Consider the following 25,181-nt stretch of genomic DNA (forward strand, 5'->3'; position numbering starts at 1 on the left):
ATGGTTGCTAATCGAGCAATATTAACTTTGGAGACATTTTCCTTATAATTGTTCTAATGTTTTTCCATATCGATCGGTTGTTGCAGCAGCAAGTTGAAGCTTGGAAACTAAAATGGGGCCACTAGCTAGATGACTCCAGAAAACAAGCTAATATATATAATGGTTAGCCATGAATCTTGTGACGCCAAAAAGTCAAAAACCATGGACTGGTATTACTGGTTTTTCTTTTCTGGAAACCATATCTTTCGCTGGAGAATAAGCTGTCCTTCAACAGCAAGCTCCCCCGGGGGTTGGTGTGGGTGGTTTTATCATATGTACGGTTTGTTTATTATGCATTCAGCTCTAATTTGAAGTCATGGACTTGAAGTTGATGAAGAAGCAGGAAATGGGTAAACGTTGTTATTGCAATACAGCATCCATCCATTGATGAATATTTGAGCAATAAGAGAAAGCGCACTTTTTATTTTGCCAAAATAAATAAAGAAAATATTCAATTAAAACTGCAAATACCGTACTGAATATATATGTTGAAAAAACCGAAGCAAATAAAATTTTCACTTCTTTAGCACGTGATTTATTTTCACATAAGTCAAATGAGTTGGCACACCTTAATTGAATATTAGCAACGGAAAGGATTTATTTTGCATTTCCTTACAAAGAAGGTTCTGGGCCGGAGTGGGGATTAGTCGGGCCGCCTTTACGGACTTGACCCCGACACCCCACTCCGTCGACAAAAAAAAAAAAAAAAAATACAAAGAAGGTTCTGAATTAGAGATGGCAAATGGGCGAGATGGGTGGGACTACAAAATATAGGCTATATCGAAACGGTGTCGTATTAGTCATGTGACCAATATGGATGGGACAAAACGAGCTAAACCCATTTTAATACTGCTCAAATATTCAATAAATTCTATTTTATTTTTTCAACTCTTTTTTTCCTAATAAAATGTCTCAATATTACCTCTTTTTTTTTTTTCCTAATATCATTTAGCTAGTTTGTTTAACTTTGTGAAACTCTCCACCATCAAAATCATGCGTTCTCCTAAAATGTATAATGATTCAGTTTTGTACCTGTTCAAATTTCTACTTCCCATGACTAAACACTGCCCATGCTTCCTCCAACAGATGATCTTATACATATTTGTACAGTCCATGTCAGAATGAAGGTGATCAGCTTTGATTCTTTGCATCGTGGAAAAACCATGAAACAAAATCTATGCTATATTTTTCTTTCTAAATTAAGTTTTCAAGGACTAAATTTCATGAGATTTGAAAGTAAACTTACTTTCTGAAGTTCAATTTGGATATAGCAAATTTTGCTCATCAAATGTTTTAATATTGTTGGGTGGTTTTTTATTTTTAGAAAAAATCAATAATGTTCTTAAACTTTGGGGGAAAGAAAGATCCATGATGGAAGTTGTAAATAAGTCCTAGTTAAACACATATTTTAAATGGATATTATTAGGTATATTTCTAGTTTAACCAAGTCCCATATTTTATACACCTGTCCCACCCAAATTAAATTTGGGTAGGGGAGTCCATTGGGTCTTGGGACTTTTTCCCACCTATATTCCAAACCAATCTTTTTTTTTTCTTTTGACTGAAACTCTACACGGAAAAAAGAAAAAAAAAATGGAAAAAAAAAGGGGTCGGGTGGGTCGGTATGAGATAAGTTAAGAAGGTATACATCATGCACATTCATGTAGTTTTCAGATAGTTAGAAAGTCCCTCGACAATCCCCCCCCAAAACCTACATCCAAAACCTACTTTCTCGCACTCCATTGACCCTTTTTTTTTTTGATCATTCTCTTTCAATTCGACCTACTACGGAGATTTGATTGTGACGAATAAACAAATTGCACCTACATATGCAAGCGGTAGCTTGGTTAGGGCCAGAAAAATCTTTTGCTTGATCTAATTCTCTACGTACTGCCAGAGTTTTGTAGACCGAACTTCAATGAGAGATCAAAAAGAATTTCCAGCTCTATGACGAGTGATGAGTTGCAGCAAATTTGCAAAATAGTACCATGTTCAATTATTTAGGGAGAGGACGTTTGGGAACTTTCCCAAAGAATTTTTGTCATAGAAGTGCACGTCAGAGACAGAGCCTAAGTTTTTTTTTTTTTTTTTTTTGTAATAAAAGGGACTATATATTGAATAAACTTAAGTAATAGGTACAAAACGAGAGAAACAAATTCCCTTAAGATCTTAAATTTCTCAAAGCATAAGAAATACTATCATAACATACAAAATTCACGTCTTGTTAAGTACCCAGTTTCGTCAATTTGTTAGCACACTGATTTGCTTCTCGATAAGCATGTCTCAGTTAGGTGTTAGTAGAGGGTGAAAACCGCGCTGGCAGACGAGGATAAGAATATTACTAACAAATTACAGCTCACAAAATAGGCCCCTACAACATTGAAACTTCAGGAATACCATAAATTTGCATTTCTTGCTTACAAAATGTTCATAATTTAGTCTAAAATCTTGGAGTTCTGTGTGAGCATTTTCCAAGTGGCGCACAAAAAAGAAAAGAATTTTCTCCAGTCCATATATACATAGAACGACATTCTAAATAGCGCAATAGGTACCTTTGAAAGCCACAAAACCTGTTCACCACATTTCTGGCTACCAATTTTCAGACCAAGATATTCACAGTAACGTTTTTGGGCAAAAAGGGAATAAATAAACTGCTATATGAAAGAATACGTGCCGCAAGTGCCAAGAATCATGCGACGGCAGAAAATACACTATAGGAATCGTATCATCATCAACTATATATTTGCGGTTTTCTACCTATTAGCTTCTGTCATTGTTCCTCAGCTGACACCTAGAACTCGGAATGATTAGAAGCAGTGAAAATTCCCATCATCTTATTCTTTCTGACCATAACAGAGATAAATACCAAAATAAAGGCCAACAGCTCGTACAAAAACAAATTATACATGAAAAAGCCATGGCTTTATGGGTATGACTTGGCTACGAAAGCACACATAATTTGATGGCTCAACAAAGCTCTCGTCAAACTCCTAGCCGAGGGTGTTACATTCCATACAACAAAGTTTGTGTACCTGCCAAACAGCAGTTGTCAATTAGAGCAAACGAGGACGGGTTTACAACCCATGCGTTCAAATTTTCATCAGAAAACTGAAAAAACAAGCACCTGACGTTCATGAATTTACAACAATATCCAACATCTTCTTTCATAGCCATGATTCTTAGTTGATCACTAGAAATTAGACTCGACAACCATAGAAGAACCAGGCAAGAGATCAGAACCACTATATGATGCTTCTTCAGGGAAAGTTTCTCTGCCTTATTTAAAAGGCATTAGAAAGGTTTGATGCTCAACATCAGAAAAACTAGCTCCATCGGTTTCCTAAATTTTGAATTTGCCCATTAATGTTTCAATTCAACGTCTCCATTTGTAGTTTGTACTATGTAAAGAGGAGGGCAATAGACTTAACAAAGTGAAATGAATTAAATAAGAAGAATGCATAGAATGACAGCTTAAACATGCAAGTGATTTGAACTACGACCATGAACTGACAGTACCAAAGACTTTGTATGCCAAATGAAACTTGAAAGAAGAATATGAGCGGACAATTTTGAAACTATGATAAACCATCTGCCAGGTATGTCTATCCAGTTGCAACTAGGAGACTGATGAGCATGGGCAATATATACAGCAAATAGAAGGATCAAGCAAACAAGATGTTCCCCGAAGAAACTGCAAAAAGAACGCCTCCATAAAGAACTATTTTATATATATAGAGGCCTAAGAGCTTCAACAGAAATTGCTTTACTAGAACGCAGAAATCTGTATTTAGAATTAAATGCATTGAACTATGTGAAAAGAGTCAAATGCATATATCAATAACCATTAACCATTTTTTCTAAATAAGTGTACGTGGGAGGGCTGAACCTGGGACCTCTCACTTACCAATAGCTTTAATGAAGTACAAGACTGCGGTTATGAGAAAAAATAACTAAGAACATATGCACATGATTTAGCTGGAGTAAAATGACATTCAGCAGACAAAACATCAAATACTAATATTGTCATCCAAGTTAGGAAGTATACCTCTTGCCTGGTAAATTACACCTTGTACTCATGGACCCGCATCCACTTTGTTGATGACCACTTATTCCCTCTAATAACAGGGCAACCGCCTACAGAAGCACAATAGAAGAACGATGTTAAGAATGGCAATCATTCAATGTAGTACAAGGAGAAGGAGAAAAAGAAAAAAGACGAGCACTTGAAAACCAGTTGAGTTCTACTGCAGTGAGAACTACAGTTTCAATACATACTGGAATAACCTCCGAAACTGATCTGTCCCATGATTAGATATCAAATGTACTTGGTACACAAGGGACCCAAAAAAAAAAAAAGATGAAAAAAAAAGACCACCATAACTTGAAGGATCAAAAAAAGTTACCGTGCAAACTTGAAGGATCAAGAGTGGCATCAGGCTTCATGCTCCAAAACAGCAAAGCATCACCCCTCTTTGGTTTAACAGAAAGCCCTCCTTTTCCACATTCAGACAGCTCATTCCACCAAGGTACAGCACTAATATTTCCTTTGGCTGCAGGAAAAACTGTTTCTCCGCCCTCTTCAATATCTGACCTGCTCATAATTATGTGAGGAGAGGAAACTAGACTATTAGACTAAGATACACAAACATACACTACATACAAAACCACAAGAAGAAAGATAACTTACAAATACATAAGAACTGTAGCTATGCGTTGGCCCCCATTCCTGGTGTTGAACTCATCAAGAAAGTAATCATAATGAGGCTCATACTTTTGACCCACCTCATAGTGCAGAATTTGAAGTCCCTCCCCATGCTCTGTACATTCCAGGATTGACTCATAAATATTTTAAGGTGGGATAGATATATGAAAGGTCATCCAAACTAATCGTAAAAAGGAGGAAAAGTTCAATACTGTCAACAAAAATCAGCTTGAAAGTAGTGAATTAGCATGAAACCAGAATCAAACAAATGCTCTCCCTTATCATGAAATAAGTTCCTGGAAAACTTTATTATTAGCTTAGAAAATGAGAAATTTGGCACCAATAGACACTGAAGGAGTCAAGGAAATAAAGCATATAAGATAGAGATTCAAACACTGTAAGAGCAATAGCTATTCAATGGCAGCAAAGAGATGGTGAGGCAGAAAAGGTAGTGCCACAAACAACAAACACAGTAACGAGGAGAGTTCATAATGCTGAGAAACAAGAGCCATGAGGCAAAATCGTAAGGAAGCTCAACATCACCAAGACTAAATGCCAAGAAAAATACCAGCAGTCATCAAAATTTCCTAGACAACGTAACAACCACTAAATGCCACAAAAGATGGGCCCAAAAACCAGACAGGTCAGAGTAAAAAAATTACATGGTTGACATCCTTAGTCTTCCTGCCAAAAGATTATAGTGAAAAAGTCCTGAAGGAAAACACTTGGTAACACTACTAATGATTATTCCCTATCTGTTGCTAAAACACATGCATTCTTATAGGCAAAAGACATAATAACGTATCTTCAAACATACCTACGGGTATGAAGGCAAAATCTGCAATTCTTTTCTCAATTTCCCTGACCGTTTTATCACGTCCTCTAGCAAGAAATGTTCCGGAGCTTGTACGAACTCTGCATGCAAAAGAAATCACAGAAGATTTCAATTAAAAGATGACAGACAGAATGAATGGCCAAAGTTTTCGTCTTTTTAAGCAAAATTTACATTTTGGTGGCAGAAAAGAATAACGAGTACAAACCTACTATCTTTACTTTTGCCAGTAGCACCATCCACAACTGTTGACTTTTGCATATGTGGCTTGGCAAGATTGATCAGATATTCACACTCTTCTATAGACTGCACAAGCCAAGAGGAGGGGAAAAAAATCGAAATAAGTAACTTCGAACCGATCTTCTCTCTTTTCCAGAAAAAATAAAAATCATACAAAGGCTTCAAGCAAATCAATATCTTAAGGAAGATAATAGAATTTCTAGTGAAATGGCAAAAAAGATTAAAGTAAGCCTGATATGACACACATCGCACATCATGTTTCCTAATGAAACTTGAATACATACATCTTCCTCACTTATAAACATACAGCACAAAATTGCCTACAAAGTCAAGCAACAATCATTTCAGGATTTATAGGATCACATATATGTACCTTCAAATCCTAATCCTGGCAACTAATCTACTAGGCAGCTAGCAATGCCAAGGCACATCTCAGTTAAAGCAACCCTCAGTTATGAACTTAATTACACGCAAATTCAGAGAAAACATTTGTAAATTCAGCCACATAAATCAACTAGCACAGAAGATCTAAACGAATTCAATGAAACCAATTAAACTGGCAGATACATAACAAATTTTTATCGACTTCTTCAAATGAATTTCATTTCCAATCAAATTACATTCTCACGACTCCTGCAAATCAACATCTATAACCACCAAATATACTGATTTTTCTCCAGCCTTACTATTGGGCCTCTTCCCTAATCAGTTCTTCAACCATTCGCCACGGATATGCATACAAAAACATGCAGACTAATTCACTAATAACAAATAAAAATACCATATGACCCAACCAGAGAGGGGGGGAAGAAAGTTTACCAAGAAATTGTGGTAAACAACTGCTCTAGGTTCCCAAGAGATAACTTCAACCCACTGATCTCCCCTCCCCTCATCATCATCTTCATCACCTCTGCACCAAAAAAACAAAAAGCAAAAATCAAACTCCAGATCGCAAAAAGTTCAAACAGGAAAACAAGAAAGCAATTTAACAATTCAAACACCCGTGATTTCATTTCAATGTATCGTTACCTATCAATACTGTTATGGGCAATTGTGCTGAGATCGTGCGCTTTCTGAGAATCTCTAGAAGTGCTGGGAATGGAGAGTAATCCGAGGGATAACATAATCAACAACAAAAAGGAGAACATGATAAACATAGCGAAAATCAATGTGGAAGACGACGTCGCTTTCCGCGACGGACCCCTCAGGTGGCGCCCCTTCACCGCCATTGCAAATTTCACTTTCGGAGATCTTCGGGGGATGAATTTAGGAATCGACCAACAAGTCTCGTTCAATTTTGTTGTGTAATCTGGGAATTTTTCAGTTGAAATTGGAGATAGTACGCCAAGAGAGAAGTTAGGCTTTTAATTAATGAATAATTAAAGACTAGTACTCATACACAAAGCAGTAGCAGCTGAAAATATGGCCATACACCGCCACTCCAGCACACGTTCTCCTCCTTTTCTAAATACGTTATGTATTCATTCTTGCACTTCAACTTTATACTTGATACGGAGTACTAGAGTTGAAATATATATTTTGTCTTGTAATTTATATATGATATTGGCAACCCATATTGTTGTTGTTTTTTTGTTGGGAAAATGACATGTTTCGTCCCTTACATTTTGCAAAAATATTTTTTTCATCCCTCACTTTTAAAATGAAGCAAATTCATCCCTGGCATTTAAAAATTAAAGCTATTACATCCCTGAACCTAATTTTCAATCTGAATCAAATCATCCAATAACCCAGTAATAAATTTCGAAAATAGAATTGATAGATCATTCGGTTAACTTCATCATATTCACATGACATTTATTAAACCAAAAAAATAAAAATTATAACATAAAAGACCATTATTTGTCTTGGAATAGTAGAGTTTTTTTTTTTGTAAATCTTTTCATGCACCGTTAGTATATCCGCTTGCGAATCTAAATGTGTATCATAAATATAAAATTTGGTGTTTAAATTTAAATTAAAATGATATGGTGGTACATAAAACTGTCAGTGTATACAATGATAATATAGGAAAGATTAATCTTTCTTTTTTATGTTATAATTTTTTATTTTTTATGTTTAGGTTCATTAATTTTCACATGAATATCAAGTTGAGTTAACCAAGTGATCTACTAATTACACCCCCGAAATTTGTAATCAGGTTGATTGGTGGTTTGATTCAGATTGAAATTTGGGTTCAGGGATGTAATAATTTCAGTTTTTAAATGTCAAGGACGAAATTGGTTCATTTTAAAAGTGAGGGACGAGAAGAATATTTTTGTGAAATGTGAAAGATGAAACCGATCATTTTTCCTTTTTTGTTTTACATTTTTCCCCTCTTAAAAATATAAATTATGATTCTAAAACAAAGCTGGGGATTGACCAAAATAAAAATTCATACTAGTTGCTTTAATTTGATGGCAACAAGTCAAATTATTGTTTGAAACTTTGAATAGCAAAAGCGCTAGTTTTGATTAAGTTAGCACATTGGTTTCTTGAAATAATTATTTCCAAATAAAGAAAAAAGGTCTTTGCGCAAAAAAAAAAAAACTTTATATTATATGTTAACCAATATCTATCTAATAGATACTCAATAAAAAAATTTTTAAAAAAAAGTGTAATGCACGTTCACCCATGACCATGAGTTGGGGTCAACTCCCCCGTCCGATGCATATTGACATTTTCTTCGAAGATGCGTTGAGATTGTTATGTGTTAAAAAAAAAAAAAAATTAAGGACCGGCCACTGGCATTAGTTGGCAAAAGTGTCGAATAAAATTACCAATAGCCAATGCATCCCTTCAAGTTTTATGGAGGAGGGCATGCAACCGTTCCTGAAGATTTATGGCTAAGATTTGATCCAAAAAACATATAAGACTCAAATTGCATATTGTACGTCATTTTTCACGTTATATATAAAATTTATAAAATTTTATTTTATAATTATATATTATTAAAAATAAATTATACCGTATACATACAAAACATAATTTGTACATTTTACACAAAATCATTCCGAATAATTTTCTGACAAAATGTTCCGGTCCCTTGTCCAAGTTCTACCGACAAAAACCCGAGTGAAGGAGGCACATGGGTTGGGTGTGTTTTGGAGCTGGCGCTCATAATTCTGACTAGTGCAGTTGCACTTGGGTTAAGTTCATTACACAAACGTTTTGACTCTACACTTGCTGAAACGTAGATAGCGTTGAATTGCGGATAAATAAAGTTGGTAGTTTTGGTACAAAACCGGCTTTATCATTTTTATTGATGAACGTTGGAATTTGGAAGGAAATCCTTCTTGGGAAAATGCCCCGTTTGGATTGCTTTTATCTGAATTTTTTTTGTAGAAAAATTACTGTATCGATTCGATACATGTGAAATAAAAAGTTGATAGGAAAATATGTTCACGAAAAATATAATAATTTTTTTGAGAAAAAATCGCAATCCACTTTCCATCATCGTAGACTATGAACAGTGGGTCTATACAAGTATCCATTGTCCACGGCCACGCAGGGAAAACACGGCATTTCATTTATCTATTGATACTTGTAGAATTTTAACAGGTTCGTTTGACATTTCTCACACGCCTACAGCTTTTTCATTTATGATAAGAGGCAGTTGAGAGCGGTCAATTAGAATATCTAACAATTTCACAATCAGATCGGTAGACAACAAAGCACTATTCAATGATCAATGGAAAAACCTGAAGCATGGAGGCAAAACTCGAGTACTTGAAGAGCCTTCTGAAAGCTAGTAGTTCTCGAAGAGAAACCAGGATGGCTATCACATACATAATTCTTATATAAAAAGCAGTGAAATCAAAGCCAGCAGATAAGGGCTTGGATGCATATCAGAGCACTTTTCACTTTTAAATTGATCGTGTAGTACAGCACCTACATTCCTAAAAGATTCCCAAATTTCTAGTAGCTGGAGGAGGAGCTGACATGTAACAACAAAATTGCGGGATATGGGTTGATGCTCTTCGTTTGGGCGTATCCATGGACTCGATGACTGGCTGGTTCAGATATGCATATTTGCTCTTTGTCCACCTGCATATTTGGGTAGGAGAGAAATTTATATGACAACTAAAAGCATAACTGAATATTGTAATCTCAGCAATGTGGCATAATAAAGGAGTGTGGCAGAGCCAGCTACAATCAATGAGATTGCTAAAACATCTCAGTGAGCCTCTTCAACTTACCAATCCTTTATTCCTACTCGCAACTCTTTAATCTTCTCATCCTTCTGGCTAAAGCTTTTAGCAGTATCCTTTTCTTTACCATCATCATCCTCCTTCAAAGATTCCTCAAATCGCCGATAATCATCTTCCTGTACACCAGATATTCAAGAACATTAATCACCAATACCAGCATTTAAAATCAAAATCATCCCTCTTTACACGTTTCCCCAGACAAAGTTAACAAAAACAAGATCTACAGACAAATGCTTGCCCTTTAAACCGAAATTTTTTGTCGAAAAATGGCCGGAAATACTGTATGTTAATGGGCATGGTTGGCTGTTGAATTATCCCACTATACAAGTATTAGAGAGGAAATTCGTGACCGCTCTGCAGTTAAGTTGAAATTGGATGCTAGCAAATGAAAGACAATGGCCTGTATCAAGCAGGTCTTCTATTTAAATGCAGTCCAAGACCATGTCTTTATCTGAGAAAATGAAAATTTATCCAGGAAATAAGATGTTAGGTGATGAGAATAAAGCCACAAACATGAATCAATCAAGGGTTCTAATGATTTTGAATTAAAGAATGCTTATAAAGTACTCTTTTGCATTGATTGACCGGCCACCATAATCAGTTCTATCAAGCTCCTTATTTCTAGCATACCATCACCAGAACCGTGAATAAGAATAAAAAGATAAAACAGCAGTAGCATCCGTAAGTTTATAAACCAAAATGCAAAATGGAAAACATTGGTGATATCCTTGTAGAATGGACTTGATGTGGACCAAGTCAAGCAAGGAAGCATGTTTCTACTTCGTCAAAATTTAGTGACTTTTCCTTTTTTGATAAACAGAAAACTGTTAATAAAATCTCAATGCCTGGAGCATACTTTGTTAGATAAGAATCTTCGTTCCAGTATCCAATAAAACTGAACTCAAATGCAATTCATGGTAATTCTTGAAAGCCATTTTTCCAGGATCCTCAAACTTTTGTGTTTGTAGCAAGAACTCTACGATGAAACTTACTGACAGATTGCGCGCCCTGATACGAGCAGCAGCTTTGATTGCAGCAAGCAGGTGATCTTCCTCGACCATACTCCTTTGCCTCCAATACATAGCAATCTCTTGATTAGTCACGCTCACCACTGTTGGTCGCTTTATTGCTGGATTGGCAGTACACGAAAACTTGGGTAATGGTGGCAGAGGAGGAGGAGGTGGTGGAGTAGAGCCCATCTTTAGCCTCGAACTATGAGTTTCGCTTTTAGTTTCGATTTGCATCATTTTGAAAATTTCTAACCAATTTTACTCATGCAGAGAGCCCCTAACAAATTTGATCTGTTGTTTCTCCAATTCTTATAGTGGAGCTCAAGTCCTTGAGAGTTAAGACGCACAAGTTTCATGAATGTGCTGCAGCTAATGATTCAACTTCCAACCTAACTGTCAGAGAGACTAGGTGACCATGATTTGTCTTCTCTAGGCGCAACTCTTCTGCATAAATAACTTGCACAATTCTGTTAGTCCATACACTGTACAAGCAAGTGAGAGCAAATGAAAATCTGACTGACTTGAAAGAGAAAAGGAGCAAAATCTGACTGGTAGATGCAACCTTGACATTTCCAGTGAAAGGGTAAGATTGACAGCATGTTGCTACTTACTTTCTCGAACCAAATACGAAACATCTCATCTGCGTACGGTTAGATGTCAATAACCTACCAGTCCACAGGAGACACTCAAATGCTGGACATCGAATGCTGCTAGAAACCAAGTTGGGAACTCTACTTCAAAAGCTTTCAATTTTATCATAGTTTGCCTGAAAATGAAAGAGACTGCACCTCGCAGGGAAAACATTAACAACATAGAGATGGACGTATCTACCTTAATCACTCTTTAGACATATTTTAATAACGTGCAGCCATCATCATTTCTCAGCCAGTCGGCAGCTTCAAACAAATCCATCAATTTCCTCAAGATTGCAATTGGATTCTGAGCAGCTAAATATACCAACAAAACCAACCAGAACATAACAAAAAAGAAGCCTTTATTCCAACAATTCCATTTTTTACAAAACAGATTCAAAAATACACCTTCTATATCAAGACTCTCTAGAGTATAGACGCCCTAAAGGCCACAAAATACAAGGGAAGCACCCATCATCATAAAACCCAAAACCCAAGGGAAAAAAAATACAATCTTGCTCAGGTCTCTGAAGTGATCCTTAAAGCCTTGGTCTTGAATCTGTACCTTGGAGCTCTAGGAATAACCTGACTAGGTCCCATATGGAGCTGGCCCGGACTATCAGTCATGGGTGGCCCGTCATCGTAAATATAACCGACCCGTTTGCCGCAACTATTGCACTTGATCTTGGTTCGATTCCTTTGGATGCCCCAATAATTGACTGTCTCGAAAAAAGGTACGAACTTGTTTTCCTTCTGGTAGCTGAATTTGGAAGAGTCAATCATGGCAAAAGAAAGAGTCCCTTTATTGCCTGCCTCAAAATAGAAATCCGGTGGGTAGAGATGGAACGTGTGGAGGTTTAGATTGGCTCCGCACTCTTTGCAGCTGTAGACCGATGCCATTTTTCGTTGCTTGTATACCTTTGGCTGTAGAGATGAATGTGGTTAGAAATTGCAAATGGGTTTTGAAGGCTTAAACAGGTTAGAAAATTGCCGTGGCCAATCGTTGTCCGTGGAAAGTTCTAAGTTCTAGATGGCAATGCCGGTACGCGGCAGCAAAATGGAGGATGTTCTTGAAAGAAATGGTTAATTGTTTGCTAAAACTATAATTAGATCTATAAGTATTGAAACATTACAATCAACCCCCTTGATTAAACAAGGGTGGACTCTCCATTTGGAAAGTATAAATGAACATTTGACCAAACAAGAACAGATAGATGGAAGAAAATGAACAAAAACCCCATACAGAAGTTTTACAAAGCAATCAAATTACAATTCTATCATACGTTTCATTCTCAGGTAGAGCTGAAAGGTAAACCAAATTACTTAATATTTGAATGAATTTGATTTGGTGAGAGTTTGTTCAAGTTTGATTCACTAACTAGTCAAATAAAGTTTCAACAGTATTTTGTGTTTAATAATATTCAAATTCGATAAAAAAAAAAATCATCCAATATCAGTTCAATAGATAAATAAATCAAATTTTAACAAAATTTCAAATTCATTAAAATAACTAAACAAATTTAAACATTATGACGGACAAAACTGATTTACACCTCTAATATCAAGTCACTTCTGTTTCAAATTACACATCATTAGCTTATGCCCTAGCTAGCCCAAATCTTAAAAAACCAAATAGTAATTCTTTACCTCTGCTTTGCCTCTACTCCAAGATGCCTGATTCCCAATTGAAAAATAGGAATGGTAATTGAGGCGAGTGCTCGTGGAGGGCTAATGGGGTGGTGATTGAGAGGGCGCCGGGGAGGGGGAGGGGGGGATTTTTTTCCCCATTCGCCCCCGTCCCGCCACCTGTTAAAATAAATAAATAAATATGTATATAATTATATATATAATATTTAATTTAATTAGTTACAAACTTATAATAATTATATTATTAGTTATAAGTATTATATAATATATATTAATATATGTAATATAATTAATATTATCAATTATACTAATAATTATGCATGTCTACTAATAGAAATTATTAATTAGTTATACTAAATTTACTAATACATTTATACTAAATTTCTAATTACACTTAACACAATAACATTCTTTTCTAAAAAAAACACAATAATGCCTTAGTAATTGTATTTGTATCAAAAGTAAAAACTTGACTACTTTAATTGTATTTGTTTTATTATGTTTGATTGTATTCAAATAACTTTTTTTATTGTTTTATGGGTTTTAATTGTGAAATTACAATGGATAATAATTTGGTGATGTATTAATATTTTAGTATTTGATTATTTACTGAAATTTAACTATAATAAAATTATATGACAAATTTTTTATTAACAACGTGAGGGAAGTGGCACGAGGGAGGGGGGAGGGTGAGGGATGGGGACGAAAGGAATTAGTGGACAACGGTGCCATTCCTATTGAGAAACGTGTAATTTAGCGCAAATCTTTAATAGGTCAATGCAATTAACCCTAGACGAAAAATGGTTTAAACTCATTATTCGGGTTTGGAAACGGTCATTGAGAATTTAATCATGCTTAGCTTTCTTGAAAATGCAATCACAGTACTTTAATATTTGTCATACTATATAAGGTTTATAAGGTTTGTCATACTATTTGTCATGCTTAGATTTACTTTTTATTATTGTGGGTTTCTATTGTAACTTGCAATCTTGTTCTCATGTCAACGAATAGTTTAGTATAAAATAAATTAATGGTCATGCATGTTTCGGCATTCCAATAATAATGAAGCATGGAAAAATAACTTTTATGTCAGTAAATTAGCTAAACTGTTACAGGATCTTATCATTATGCTTGTTAGTAGTTACTGGTATTTTATGCTTTCAAGAATTTTGACTGATGAACTTGTATTACAGGGCAATTTTGGTTCTTATTTTTATTGATTCTTTTTTTTTTTTTTTTTTTACAGTTTTTTTCCAAAGAGAAACTTCAAATCTCGAGTAAGGTAATGAATAGTAAGTCGTCTCAAAATGGTACGAGGGCTATAGGAGAATATTTTAAAGAAAGAAAGAAAGGATTTATACTTTTCATCTTGTGACACGTGTTTGGATAGCTTTTTATTAAAAAAATAATTATTTCATTCTATTGTAAGCACTTTTTTAAGAATTTTTTTAATCACATTTTCACATCATATACATAAAGTCACAAAAAATATTATAATTATTTTTTAAAAAAAATACTAAGATTGCAAAAAATGTGGTGAACAAGTAGAAGATCTTGAAATAAATATTTTATTGTAGTCACTTAGACAAAAAGGTAATTACCACCTCAACATAATTATGTAAAAACTACCCAAAAAAATTGCAAATATAGTAGCTAGGAATTACTAGCAATTATTTATTGAATAAATTACTACTGAAATTACGTATGACTGGCAACGGCCAATTCTGATAGGACTTGCAAATCGAATCAAGCCTGTTTTTGCTTCTTCTACTTCCTTTTCTTCTTTCTTTTACAAATTATTGTCCTTTTTTTTTTTTTTAATTGTTCGATAAGACGCAATTACACCCGGCGCATATTAGCCGCCCCGAAAGGTCGGTCAACAGATGGCGTACAATGGAGGGTCTCCCTTCTATAAATACCCCCCTATCCCCTCATTTCTGAGGTTTCTCAAGGGTCTCCTTCCTCCCGAGTGAGAAGAAGGGAGCGATCGCTTCAGATCTCAACTGAGGAAAGACTGGTAATAACAGAAAAAAGGGAAGAAGGACAAATTAAATTTTAATCCAATTAATGAAAAGCCGCCGTAACGTTTTAGCTGACAATTCTTGTGTGGTTTGAGAAACCCTAAAATTGGGTCTCGGTGCCTGCTACCATGGATGTACGATTCCCGTACTCTCCGGCGGAGGTGGCCAAGGTCCGGGTGGTCCAGTTCGGCATCCTCAGCCCCGATGAAATTGTAATTTCTCTAAACTCCATGCCCTTTTCCCAAATTATATCTACTCCAGGGTTTTGGATTTGGGTTTTGATATTGATTTTCACTCTGCCTTACTGGAGCTGAGTTACTGTTTTTGGATTGATTGCAGAGACAAATGTCAGTGGTGCATATAGAGCACAGCGAGACGACAGAGAGGGGAAAGCCGAAGATAGGGGGTTTGAGTGACCCCCGGCTGGGGACAATTGATCGGAAGATGAAATGTGAAACTTGTATGGCTAGTATGGCGGAATGCCCCGGTCATTTTGGTCATCTTGAGCTAGCAAAGCCTATGTTTCACATTGGTTTTATAAAGACAGTGCTCAGTATTATGCGTTGCGTATGCTTTAACTGCTCCAAAATACTAGCAGATGAGGTACCTTTGCACAAATCATTACTAAAATTAGCCCTGAATATTTTGGAGTTTTCACATGCTTAGTAATTAATTTTTCTTCAAAAGCATGAGAATTTAACAAGAGTAATGCATTAGACGTATACCGACAAACTGTGTTGATCTTTCTTTCCAACTTAATTGGTGGAGATATTAGCAGACGAGATATCTGTATGCAAGTTGCTATATTACAGTTTAGCTCTTAACATTTGGATGTTTGACATGTTGAATAATCATCTGTGGTTTTAAAATTCCCTTGTTGCAGAGCAATGATATGTAAATCAATGAACCCTGATAAGTTTTCTTGCCAATTCAGTCGTACATAGCAAGTGCTGGTTGAAAATTCGTAGGCCCACAGCATAGCTGTAAATATTGCGCAACCTGCACCTAACTCGAGTTATGGCTGCATTCCTCTTGTCACATGCACATGGGCGCATTCCCTGTTGCTCTAAATTAGTGTAATTTGATGAAATTCTAGGATCTCAAATATTTGCTATCTAGTTCCTTCTTTTATAGGGTTAACTGCTTTATAAAGCTGATCATATGAAATCATTTACCCATCTATACCTAATCTTTGCTTAGGCTTGGAAAGTTTGATTGTCAACAAATGTTATGAATTGCACTCTGCTTAGAATTAAGGGAAGATATTTTTAGAGTCAGTAACAACTATTAAATGATGTTATGTGTTGTTCCTTTGATGCAGAGGATGCAAGATAAATGGAGGTGTCAAAAACATTTATGATGGCTTCAGTTGGAAAATCACTGTATAGTTATGCAGTTTGTTTTAGGTTATAGGTGTTTGGATGCTGAATCTATGGTACTGAAGAATCTTTATTTCCACTTAATCAGCTCTTGCATCATACCCATTGTTCTCGCTATATTTAGTTTCTCAGTGATTGATCTTTTTTGTATCTATAAAGATGTAATTGTTTTGTTTTTGTGGCTAGGAGTTTTAAATCAGTTGATTGTACAAATGGTTCATCTGTGACATGTTCCTCGATTCCATCTATATGTGGTGTTTGGCTGTCCTTTTTTTTTTGGCACTGGCATTAGGCAGACCTTTGTGCAACAGGCAGCTACTTCACTTAATACATACTAGTGGAGGCAGGAGCTTTACTTCCAATACTATTTGAAAATTATATTTTTATACCAACTCTACCCCGGACAGAAATGGTTTAGAAGGGTTCTTATGGATGGTTTAAAAGCATATCTGCTTAACAATAGTGAATAAATGGGTTCCATTATCTTAACAGTGGTCTCTTCTTGTCGTAAATACAGGAGGATCCCAAGTTCAAGCAGGCACTCAGGATAAGAAATCCTAAGAATAGACTTAAGAAGATATTGGATGCCTGCAAAAACAAAAGTAAATGCGAAGGAGGTGATGAAATTGATGTTCAAGGTCAAGATTCTGAAGAACCAGTTAAGAAGACACGGGGTGGTTGTGGTGCTCAGCAGCCAAAACTTACTATTGATGGAATGAAAATGGTTGCTGAATACAAGGTTCAGAAAAAGAAAAATGATGATCAAGAGCAGTTGCCTGAACCTGTTGAGCGAAAGCAACAGCTTTCTGCGGAAAAGGTGACTTGTCTTGGAGTCTAATTGACTTTTGGGAATGGAATTCACCCGTATCTGTTGGCTTTCTCTTTATTGGGCATGAAGGGTATTTTTTTAACCCCTTCCGACTGTGGTGCTCCATGGAACTGAACATTAGTTTGCCTGTTTATTCAGGTTCTTAGTATTCTGAAAAGGATAAGTGATGAAGATTGCCAGTTACTAGGATTCAACCCCAAATATGCTCGTCCAGACTGGATGATTCTTCAAGTTCTTCCTATACCACCACCTCCTGTTAGACCTTCTGTAATGATGGACACTTCTTCAAGGAGTGAGGCAAGCCAATTTCTTCATGCTTTGAATTCTGATTACCAGCTTATTCTTACTCTATGCTTTTACTTTGATTGCACTGGTTGAGTTGCTTAATTGGTAACATTGCAATCAGCCACTTCACCCATGGACAGATTTTAATCATCTATTTGTTAATGCAGGATGATCTGACTCATCAGCTAGCTATGGTCATAAGGCACAATGAGAATCTTAAGAGGCAAGAGAGAAATGGGGCACCTGCTCACATAATCTCAGAATTTGCACAGTTATTGCAGTTCCATATAGCTACATACTTTGATAATGAACTGCCTGGACAGCCAAGAGTATGATTTTTTCTTTGTTAAAGCAATTGAAGTTAATGCGTGAAAAATATTGTATCGACTTGATTAGTCACTTTTCAGGCTACACAAAGATCTGGTAGACCAATTAAATCAATATGTAGCAGATTGAAAGCGAAGGAAGGTCGGATTAGAGGCAACTTGATGGGTAAAAGAGTGGACTTTTCTGCTCGGACTGTGATTACACCTGACCCAACAATCAATATTGATCAACTGGGAGTGCCTTGGAGCATTGCTCTCAATCTGACATATCCAGAAACTGTTACTCCTTACAACATTGAAAGGTCTTGTAATTGCTTTTTCTGTTAACAGTTTTGCTTCTATATCATGATTTTGAATAGACAACTGCACTCGAATATTGAACAGGTTGAAAGAGCTTGTTGAATATGGCCCGCATCCACCACCAGGAAAAACTGGTGCCAAGTACATAATCAGAGATGATGGTCAGAGGCTTGATCTTCGTTATTTGAAAAAAAGCAGTGATCAGCATCTGGAACTTGGATATAAGGCAAGCTTCTGTAATATCTTGATAAGAGTTGTGATTTTTTGCTACTTCTGGTTAACTGTATTGTTGTGGTGCAGGTGGAGCGGCACTTAAATGATGGGGATTTTGTACTTTTCAATAGGCAACCTAGTCTGCACAAAATGTCTATAATGGGGCATAGGATCAAGATCATGCCATATTCAACATTTCGTTTAAATTTGTCGGTTACTTCACCATACAATGCTGATTTTGATGGGGATGAGATGAATATGCATGTTCCGCAGTCATTTGAAACTAGAGCAGAAGTTCTGGAACTTATGATGGTCCCTAAATGCATCGTTTCACCCCAATCAAATCGGCCAGTAATGGGCATTGTCCAGGATACACTTTTGGGATGCCGCAAGATAACTAAAAGAGATACATTTATTGAGAAGGTACTTGGTTTGTTTCATTTCCTCTGTTTGGACCAGACACCATCCTTCACTGTTTCTTTCTTGAATCTGGACTCTTAATTGGTCCTTATTGTGCAGGATGTCTTTATGAACATTTTGATGTGGTGGGAGGATTTTGATGGGAAGATACCTGCTCCAGCAATCTTGAAACCAAGGCCTCTTTGGACAGGAAAGCAAGTTTTCAATCTTATTATTCCAAAACAAATTAATCTCCAGAGAAATGCGGCATGGCATCAAGATGATGAACCTGGGCCTATAACTCCGGGAGACACTCAAGTTCGTATTGAGAAAGGGGAGTTGCTTACCGGTACCCTTTGCAAGAAGGCACTTGGAACTTCCACTGGAAGTCTTATTCATGTTATTTGGTATGATTACAAGTTTCTGAAATCGTAACCTTTTGACCACAGCTTGACTGTGACAGCTTGGAAATATTCTATTGGCTTCATGATCTAATGAGATTCTTTGCTTTTCTTGATTAACTTCTGGTTTCGCTATACTAGTTTCAACATGCAAGCAATCTGTATTCAGTATTGTTGCTTAATAGCAACATACTGGGTCAGTGCGTGAAAAGTTCCATGGTTTTTATCCATGATCAAACACAGCTGCAACATGAGATAGTGCTTCTATATGGAACGATGAATTATTTTAATTGACTTGTACTAATACATGCAGGGAGGAGGTTGGTCCAGATGCAGCTCGCAAGTTTCTTGGACATACACAGTGGCTTGTCAATTATTGGCTTTTGCAGAATGGTTTTAGCATTGGAATTGGAGATACTATTGCTGATGCTCAAACTATGGAAAAAATCAATGATACTATTTCAAATGCGAAGAATGATGTGAAAGAACTTATCAGGAAAGCTCAAGAAAAGGCACTGGAGGCTGAACCTGGACGAACTATGATGGATTCATTTGAAAACAAAGTGAACCAGGTATTTATATTTAATGGACGATCTTATATGCCTTTTGTATGCTCTCCTATCTTTTGAGGTTTGAGATGTGCGATCTGGTTGTCTTAGGTGCTGAATAAGGCTCGTGATGATGCTGGAAGCAGTGCCCAAAAGAGCTTATCAGAGAGTAACAATCTAAAGGCAATGGTTACTGCAGGATCGAAGGGAAGTTTCATCAATATATCTCAGATGACTGCTTGTGTGGGGCAGCAGAATGTGGAAGGTAAACGAATTCCTTTTGGATTCATTGACAGGACGCTGCCTCATTTTACTAAAGATGATTTTGGTCCGGAAAGTCGTGGTTTTGTGGAGAATTCATATCTGCGTGGGTTGACCCCCCAAGAGTTCTTCTTTCATGCAATGGGTGGTAGGGAAGGTCTGATAGATACGGCCGTTAAAACTTCTGAGACTGGTTACATCCAAAGACGATTGGTGAAGGCCATGGAGGATATCATGGTTAAATATGATGGAACTGTCAGGAATTCCCTGGGGGATGTTATTCAGTTTCTTTATGGGGAAGATGGCATGGATTCTGTGTGGATTGAATCACAGAAACTGGAATCCTTAAAAGTCAAGAAAGGTGAATTTGATAGCATGTACAAATATGAGATTGATGATCCGAATTGGAACCCTGATTACATGTTACCGGAAGCTGTGGAAGATCTAAAGACCATCCGGGAAATCCGGAGTGTTTTTGAAGCAGAGTTTCAGAAACTTGAAGCTGATAGGTTGCAACTAGGGACAGAGATTGCAACCACAGGTGATAACACCTGGCCTTTGCCTGTAAACATTAGGAGACTTGTCTCAAATGCACAGAAGACCTTTAAGATAGATTTCCGAAGGCCTTCAGATATGCATCCCATGGAGATTGTTGAAGCAGTAGATAAGCTACAGGAGAGGCTTAAGGTTGTTCATGGTGATGATTATCTTAGTGCTGAAGCTCAAAAGAATGCTACCCTTTTCTTCAATATATTGCTTCGGAGTGCCTTGGCGAGTAAAAGAGTATTGAATGACTACAGGCTTACTCGTGAAGCTTTTGATTGGGTAATTGGTGAGATAGAGTCGCGTTTCCTACAGTCACTTGTCGCTCCTGGAGAAATGATTGGTTGTGTTGCTGCACAATCCATTGGTGAGCCTGCCACTCAGATGACTCTTAATACATTCCATTATGCTGGTGTGAGTGCCAAGAATGTTACCCTTGGTGTTCCTAGGTTGAGGGAGATCATTAATGTGGCTAAGAAGATAAAAACACCGTCTCTCTCTATATACCTGAAGCATAAGGCAAGTGAAACAAAGGAGAAGGCAAAAAATGTCCAATGTGCTTTAGAATACACCACCTTGCGTAGTGTTACACAGGCCACGGAAGTATGGTACGATCCAGATCCAATGAGCACCATAATCCCTGAAGACGTTGAATTTGTGAAGTCTTATTATGAAATGCCAGATGAAGACATCGATCCTGATAAAATTTCTCCCTGGTTGCTGAGAATAGAGTTGAATCGGGAAATGATGGTAGACAAGAAGCTGAGTATGGCAGACATCGCGGAGAAGATCAACCTTGAGTTTGATAGTGATCTGACTTGTATATTCAATGATGACAACGCTGATAAGCTAATACTTCGTATTCGGATCATGAATGATGAAGCACCCAAGGGGGAGCTGAATGATGAATCTGCTGAGGATGATGTCTTCCTTAAAAAGATTGAGAGCAACATGCTAACCGAAATGGCTCTTCGGGGTATTCCTGATATTAACAAAGTTTTTATCAAACAAGCTAAAGTAAACAAATTTACTCAGGAGGAAGGATTTAAGACAGACTCCAATGAGTTTATGTTGGACTCAGAAGGTGTTAATCTTTTAGCCGTTATGTGCCATGAAGATGTTGATGCCAGCAGGACGACAAGTAATCACTTGATTGAAGTTATTGAAATTCTTGGAATAGAGGCAGTACGTAAGGCATTGCTGGACGAATTGCGTGTTGTCATATCCTTTGATGGGTCTTATGTAAACTACCGGCACCTTGCAATATTGTGTGATACCATGACTTATCGTGGTCATTTGATGGCAATCACTCGTCATGGGATTAATCGAAATGATACTGGGCCATTGATGAGGTGCTCTTTTGAAGAAACTGTTGATATACTTCTCGATGCTGCTGTTTATGCGGAAACAGATTACCTCCGGGGGGTTACTGAAAATATAATGTTGGGTCAGCTTGCACCCATTGGCACAGGAGACTGTGCCTTGTACCTCAACGAGGAGATGTTGAAACAGGCTATTGAGATTTCTCTTCCCAGTTACATGGAGGGTAACCTAGAATTTGGGATGACACCTGGTCGTTCGCCTTTTGGTGGAACGCCCTACCACGAGGGGATGATGTCTCCAGGTTATTTGACAAGTCCAAATGCCCGGTTGTCACCTCATGCAGATGCTCAGTTCTCTCCTTTTGTGCAATCGATGGGATTAACTTTCTCTCCACAATCATCTCCAGGTTATAGCCCATCATCCCCTGGATACAGCCCCTCATCCCCTGGTTACAGCCCCACTTCTCCAGGTTACAGCCCTACATCCCCTGGTTACAGCCCCACTTCCCCTGGTTATAGTCCAACTTCTCCTACTTATAGTCCCAGTTCTCCTGGATATAGCCCAACTAGTCCTGCTTATTCTCCAACTAGTCCTTCATACTCACCCACTTCTCCCAGCTACAGCCCCACATCTCCCAGTTATAGCCCAACATCTCCAAGTTATAGTCCTACTTCTCCCAGTTATAGTCCGACCTCTCCGAGTTATAGCCCGACCTCCCCAGCATACAGCCCGACCTCCCCAGCATACAGCCCGACCTCCCCATCTTATAGCCCCACATCACCTTCTTACAGCCCTACCTCACCTTCTTATAGCCCTACCTCACCTTCTTATAGCCCAACCTCACCCTCTTACAGTCCAACCTCTCCATCATACAGTCCCACATCACCTGCATATAGTCCAACTTCTCCGGGTTACAGCCCCACCTCCCCAAGTTATAGCCCTACCTCACCGAGCTATAGTCCCACGTCTCCTAGCTACAATCCCTCGGCAAGGTACAGCCCTTCACTTGCATACTCCCCAACTAGTCCGAAGCTGTCACCTTCAAGCCCATACAGTCCTTCCTCTCCAAGTTACAGGTACCTTTTTGTCCGTTCTACAAATTTCAAACTTGCAGGATGCTGATCCTGCATGTAAGGGCTTGGCCCTTTGCAAAAGTATTGGTTGCATCTGCTGCAAGTAGGCAGTTGCTTGGTTATTTTTTTGATTTGTAAATTCTCCTCTAGTCACGCATGTTAACATTAAGTTTGATGACTTTAGTTTAGTTCCTTGTCCACTTACATGCTTTAATTTTTGTCATGCAGCCCAACATCACCTTCGTATTCTCCAACATCCCCATCATATTCCCCTTCGAGTCCAACTTATAGCCCAAGCAGGTAACATCCTCAACAATTGTGTTACCACTTTCGTATGGGTTCCTTGATTTGTTTGCTTTCTTTTACATGTGATTTCCATCTTGTTTTCTCTATTTACGCTAAAATCTGCTTCCTGCTTTTTCACATGCTTTCTGATTTAATTGCTATTTCAGTCCACACAACTCTGGTGGAGATCCAGATTATAGCCCAAGTTCTCCACCATATAGGTAAGAATTCAAGTCCCCCGTTCCAAAATGGGATTCGACCCTTCTTTCCCCTCCCTCTCTCCTTCTTCTTCTTCTTATAGAAACTATTGCTTTGTTTAGTCCAAGTGCTGGATATTCACCTACTGCACCTGGGTACTCTCCATCATCTACAAGCCAATACACTTCGCGAACAACTGAGAGAGATGACAAGAGCGTCAAGGATGATAGGGGTCGTCGCTGAGGTGGGAGGAGGGTGACTTAAGGGGCAGGAGGCTGAACCTCGTCAGTAGGTTGAGCTCTCAGACCGGACCATGATATTTGTGGACTTTGAATTGCTCTCTCTCTTATGCTGGCCTTATTGTTGTGATTTGGTTTTGTATTCGGCCTTCATGGAGCAGGTTGAAGTGGGAACTTGTTGGTCAATGGTTGATAATGACATGCTGTACAAGACATTGTATTTAGTAGCACGATATTTTGCATTAGGTTTGTCAAACATTACGAGATGCCTATTCGGGCTTGTGTTGGCGTTTGAAGGATTTCTTCGTTGTTATTATTTCGATAGGTTTTTTTATCAAAATGTGCTGAGATTTGTACGAATAGTACTTTTTCACGTTATGGTAGACTCCTAAAGGGACATGTTAATGCCTTGGGTAGGACAGAATTGTAACTGATGCTTTCAGCTGTCTCGAGGATTCTCTTTTACGTTGGCTCGTGTTTTTTAGCTTAGTTGAGTCTGAGAGGATGTGGTTGTCAAGGTTACAGGCCTGCTGCTATATATATATATATATATATCTTTTAATTTGGTTCAAGGCTTTTGGGAACTTTCAAAATCACATATTCTATTTTACATCGTATTTTTAGTGACTGCTTTTGTTTCGAGACGATTAAAAGAACGATGTCATTAACTTAATGACACGAGCCTTCCGTTCCCTCTCTGTCAAGTACACGCTCAAAAATTTCAGGACCGGACGGAATCGCTCGTCTGCTAACAAAGACTCTTGCGAGTAGAACTCAGGAACCTCGTCACATAACACGAACGAGTTTCCTGACACCGCAGGCTCCGCATGGATGGGTTTCCTTATTAATCCTGTGCAGAATTTTACAGATGAATACTAACATTACAGTAAGAAATTGAAGCAATTTGATCATCGCACTCTAGATTAACATAATATGACGCGTAGAAAGAGAGAGAACTATTTTATTTAGGATAGTAATAAATATGCGTGAAACAGAATCTTATAGGACGAGTTCATTTCGAGCGAGGATCGACTAATTTGATTGTTTTTTATCCTACTGCAGCACTACTTTTCCCAAAGCATCTCCAAAGAGTGAAGTTCAGATGAAATAAGCATAAAACATTTGGTCAGTGCAAGTTTTGAGGAGTATGGCATGGATCAAAATTTCGATAAGGAAGGAAATCTTATTGTTTTTTTCAGCACAAGTATAATTAATAAAATTTGTCCAAGTTTCCTTTCCACCACACCC

At 37.5% G+C, this 25,181-nt stretch overlaps 4 protein-coding genes across 4 annotated transcripts; 1 reads left to right on the plus strand and 3 right to left on the minus strand.

Annotated features, from left to right (window-relative positions):
- Positions 1-2,682: 2,682 nt before the first annotated feature.
- Positions 2,683-7,286, minus strand: LOC113778019 (probable prolyl 4-hydroxylase 10). The gene is made up of 8 exons (XM_027323266.1): positions 6,843-7,286; positions 6,633-6,723; positions 5,782-5,879; positions 5,559-5,656; positions 4,727-4,856; positions 4,443-4,630; positions 4,085-4,173; positions 2,683-3,071 (listed from the first exon to the last, which is right to left on the minus strand). Exons 1-7 carry the CDS (start codon positions 7,040-7,042, stop codon positions 4,100-4,102), a joined length of 879 nt encoding a protein of 292 aa, XP_027179067.1. The 5' UTR covers positions 7,043-7,286; the 3' UTR covers positions 2,683-3,071; positions 4,085-4,099.
- Positions 7,287-9,471: 2,185 nt separating this feature from the next.
- Positions 9,472-11,470, minus strand: LOC113778158. The gene is made up of 3 exons (XM_027323455.1): positions 11,014-11,470; positions 10,010-10,137; positions 9,472-9,857 (listed from the first exon to the last, which is right to left on the minus strand). Exons 1-3 carry the CDS (start codon positions 11,266-11,268, stop codon positions 9,710-9,712), a joined length of 531 nt encoding a protein of 176 aa, XP_027179256.1. The 5' UTR covers positions 11,269-11,470; the 3' UTR covers positions 9,472-9,709.
- Positions 11,471-12,008: 538 nt separating this feature from the next.
- LOC113778159 lies at positions 12,009-12,713 on the minus strand. Its single transcript, XM_027323456.1, has one exon. It carries the CDS (start codon positions 12,561-12,563, stop codon positions 12,183-12,185), a length of 381 nt encoding a protein of 126 aa, XP_027179257.1. The 5' UTR covers positions 12,564-12,713; the 3' UTR covers positions 12,009-12,182.
- Positions 12,714-15,261: 2,548 nt separating this feature from the next.
- Positions 15,262-24,450, plus strand: LOC113777802 (DNA-directed RNA polymerase II subunit 1). The gene is made up of 14 exons (XM_027323004.1): positions 15,262-15,543; positions 15,671-15,934; positions 17,228-17,527; positions 17,678-17,836; positions 17,992-18,153; positions 18,232-18,452; positions 18,535-18,676; positions 18,751-19,086; positions 19,183-19,469; positions 19,777-20,035; positions 20,123-23,214; positions 23,440-23,511; positions 23,664-23,717; positions 23,817-24,450. Exons 1-14 carry the CDS (start codon positions 15,460-15,462, stop codon positions 23,935-23,937), a joined length of 5,553 nt encoding a protein of 1,850 aa, XP_027178805.1. The 5' UTR covers positions 15,262-15,459; the 3' UTR covers positions 23,938-24,450.
- Positions 24,451-25,181: the final 731 nt, after the last annotated feature.

Source organism: Coffea eugenioides, chromosome 7, assembly GCF_003713205.1.
Source record: "Coffea eugenioides isolate CCC68of chromosome 7, Ceug_1.0, whole genome shotgun sequence".
In the NCBI taxonomy this organism is placed as follows: Eukaryota; Viridiplantae; Streptophyta; class Magnoliopsida; order Gentianales; family Rubiaceae; genus Coffea; species Coffea eugenioides.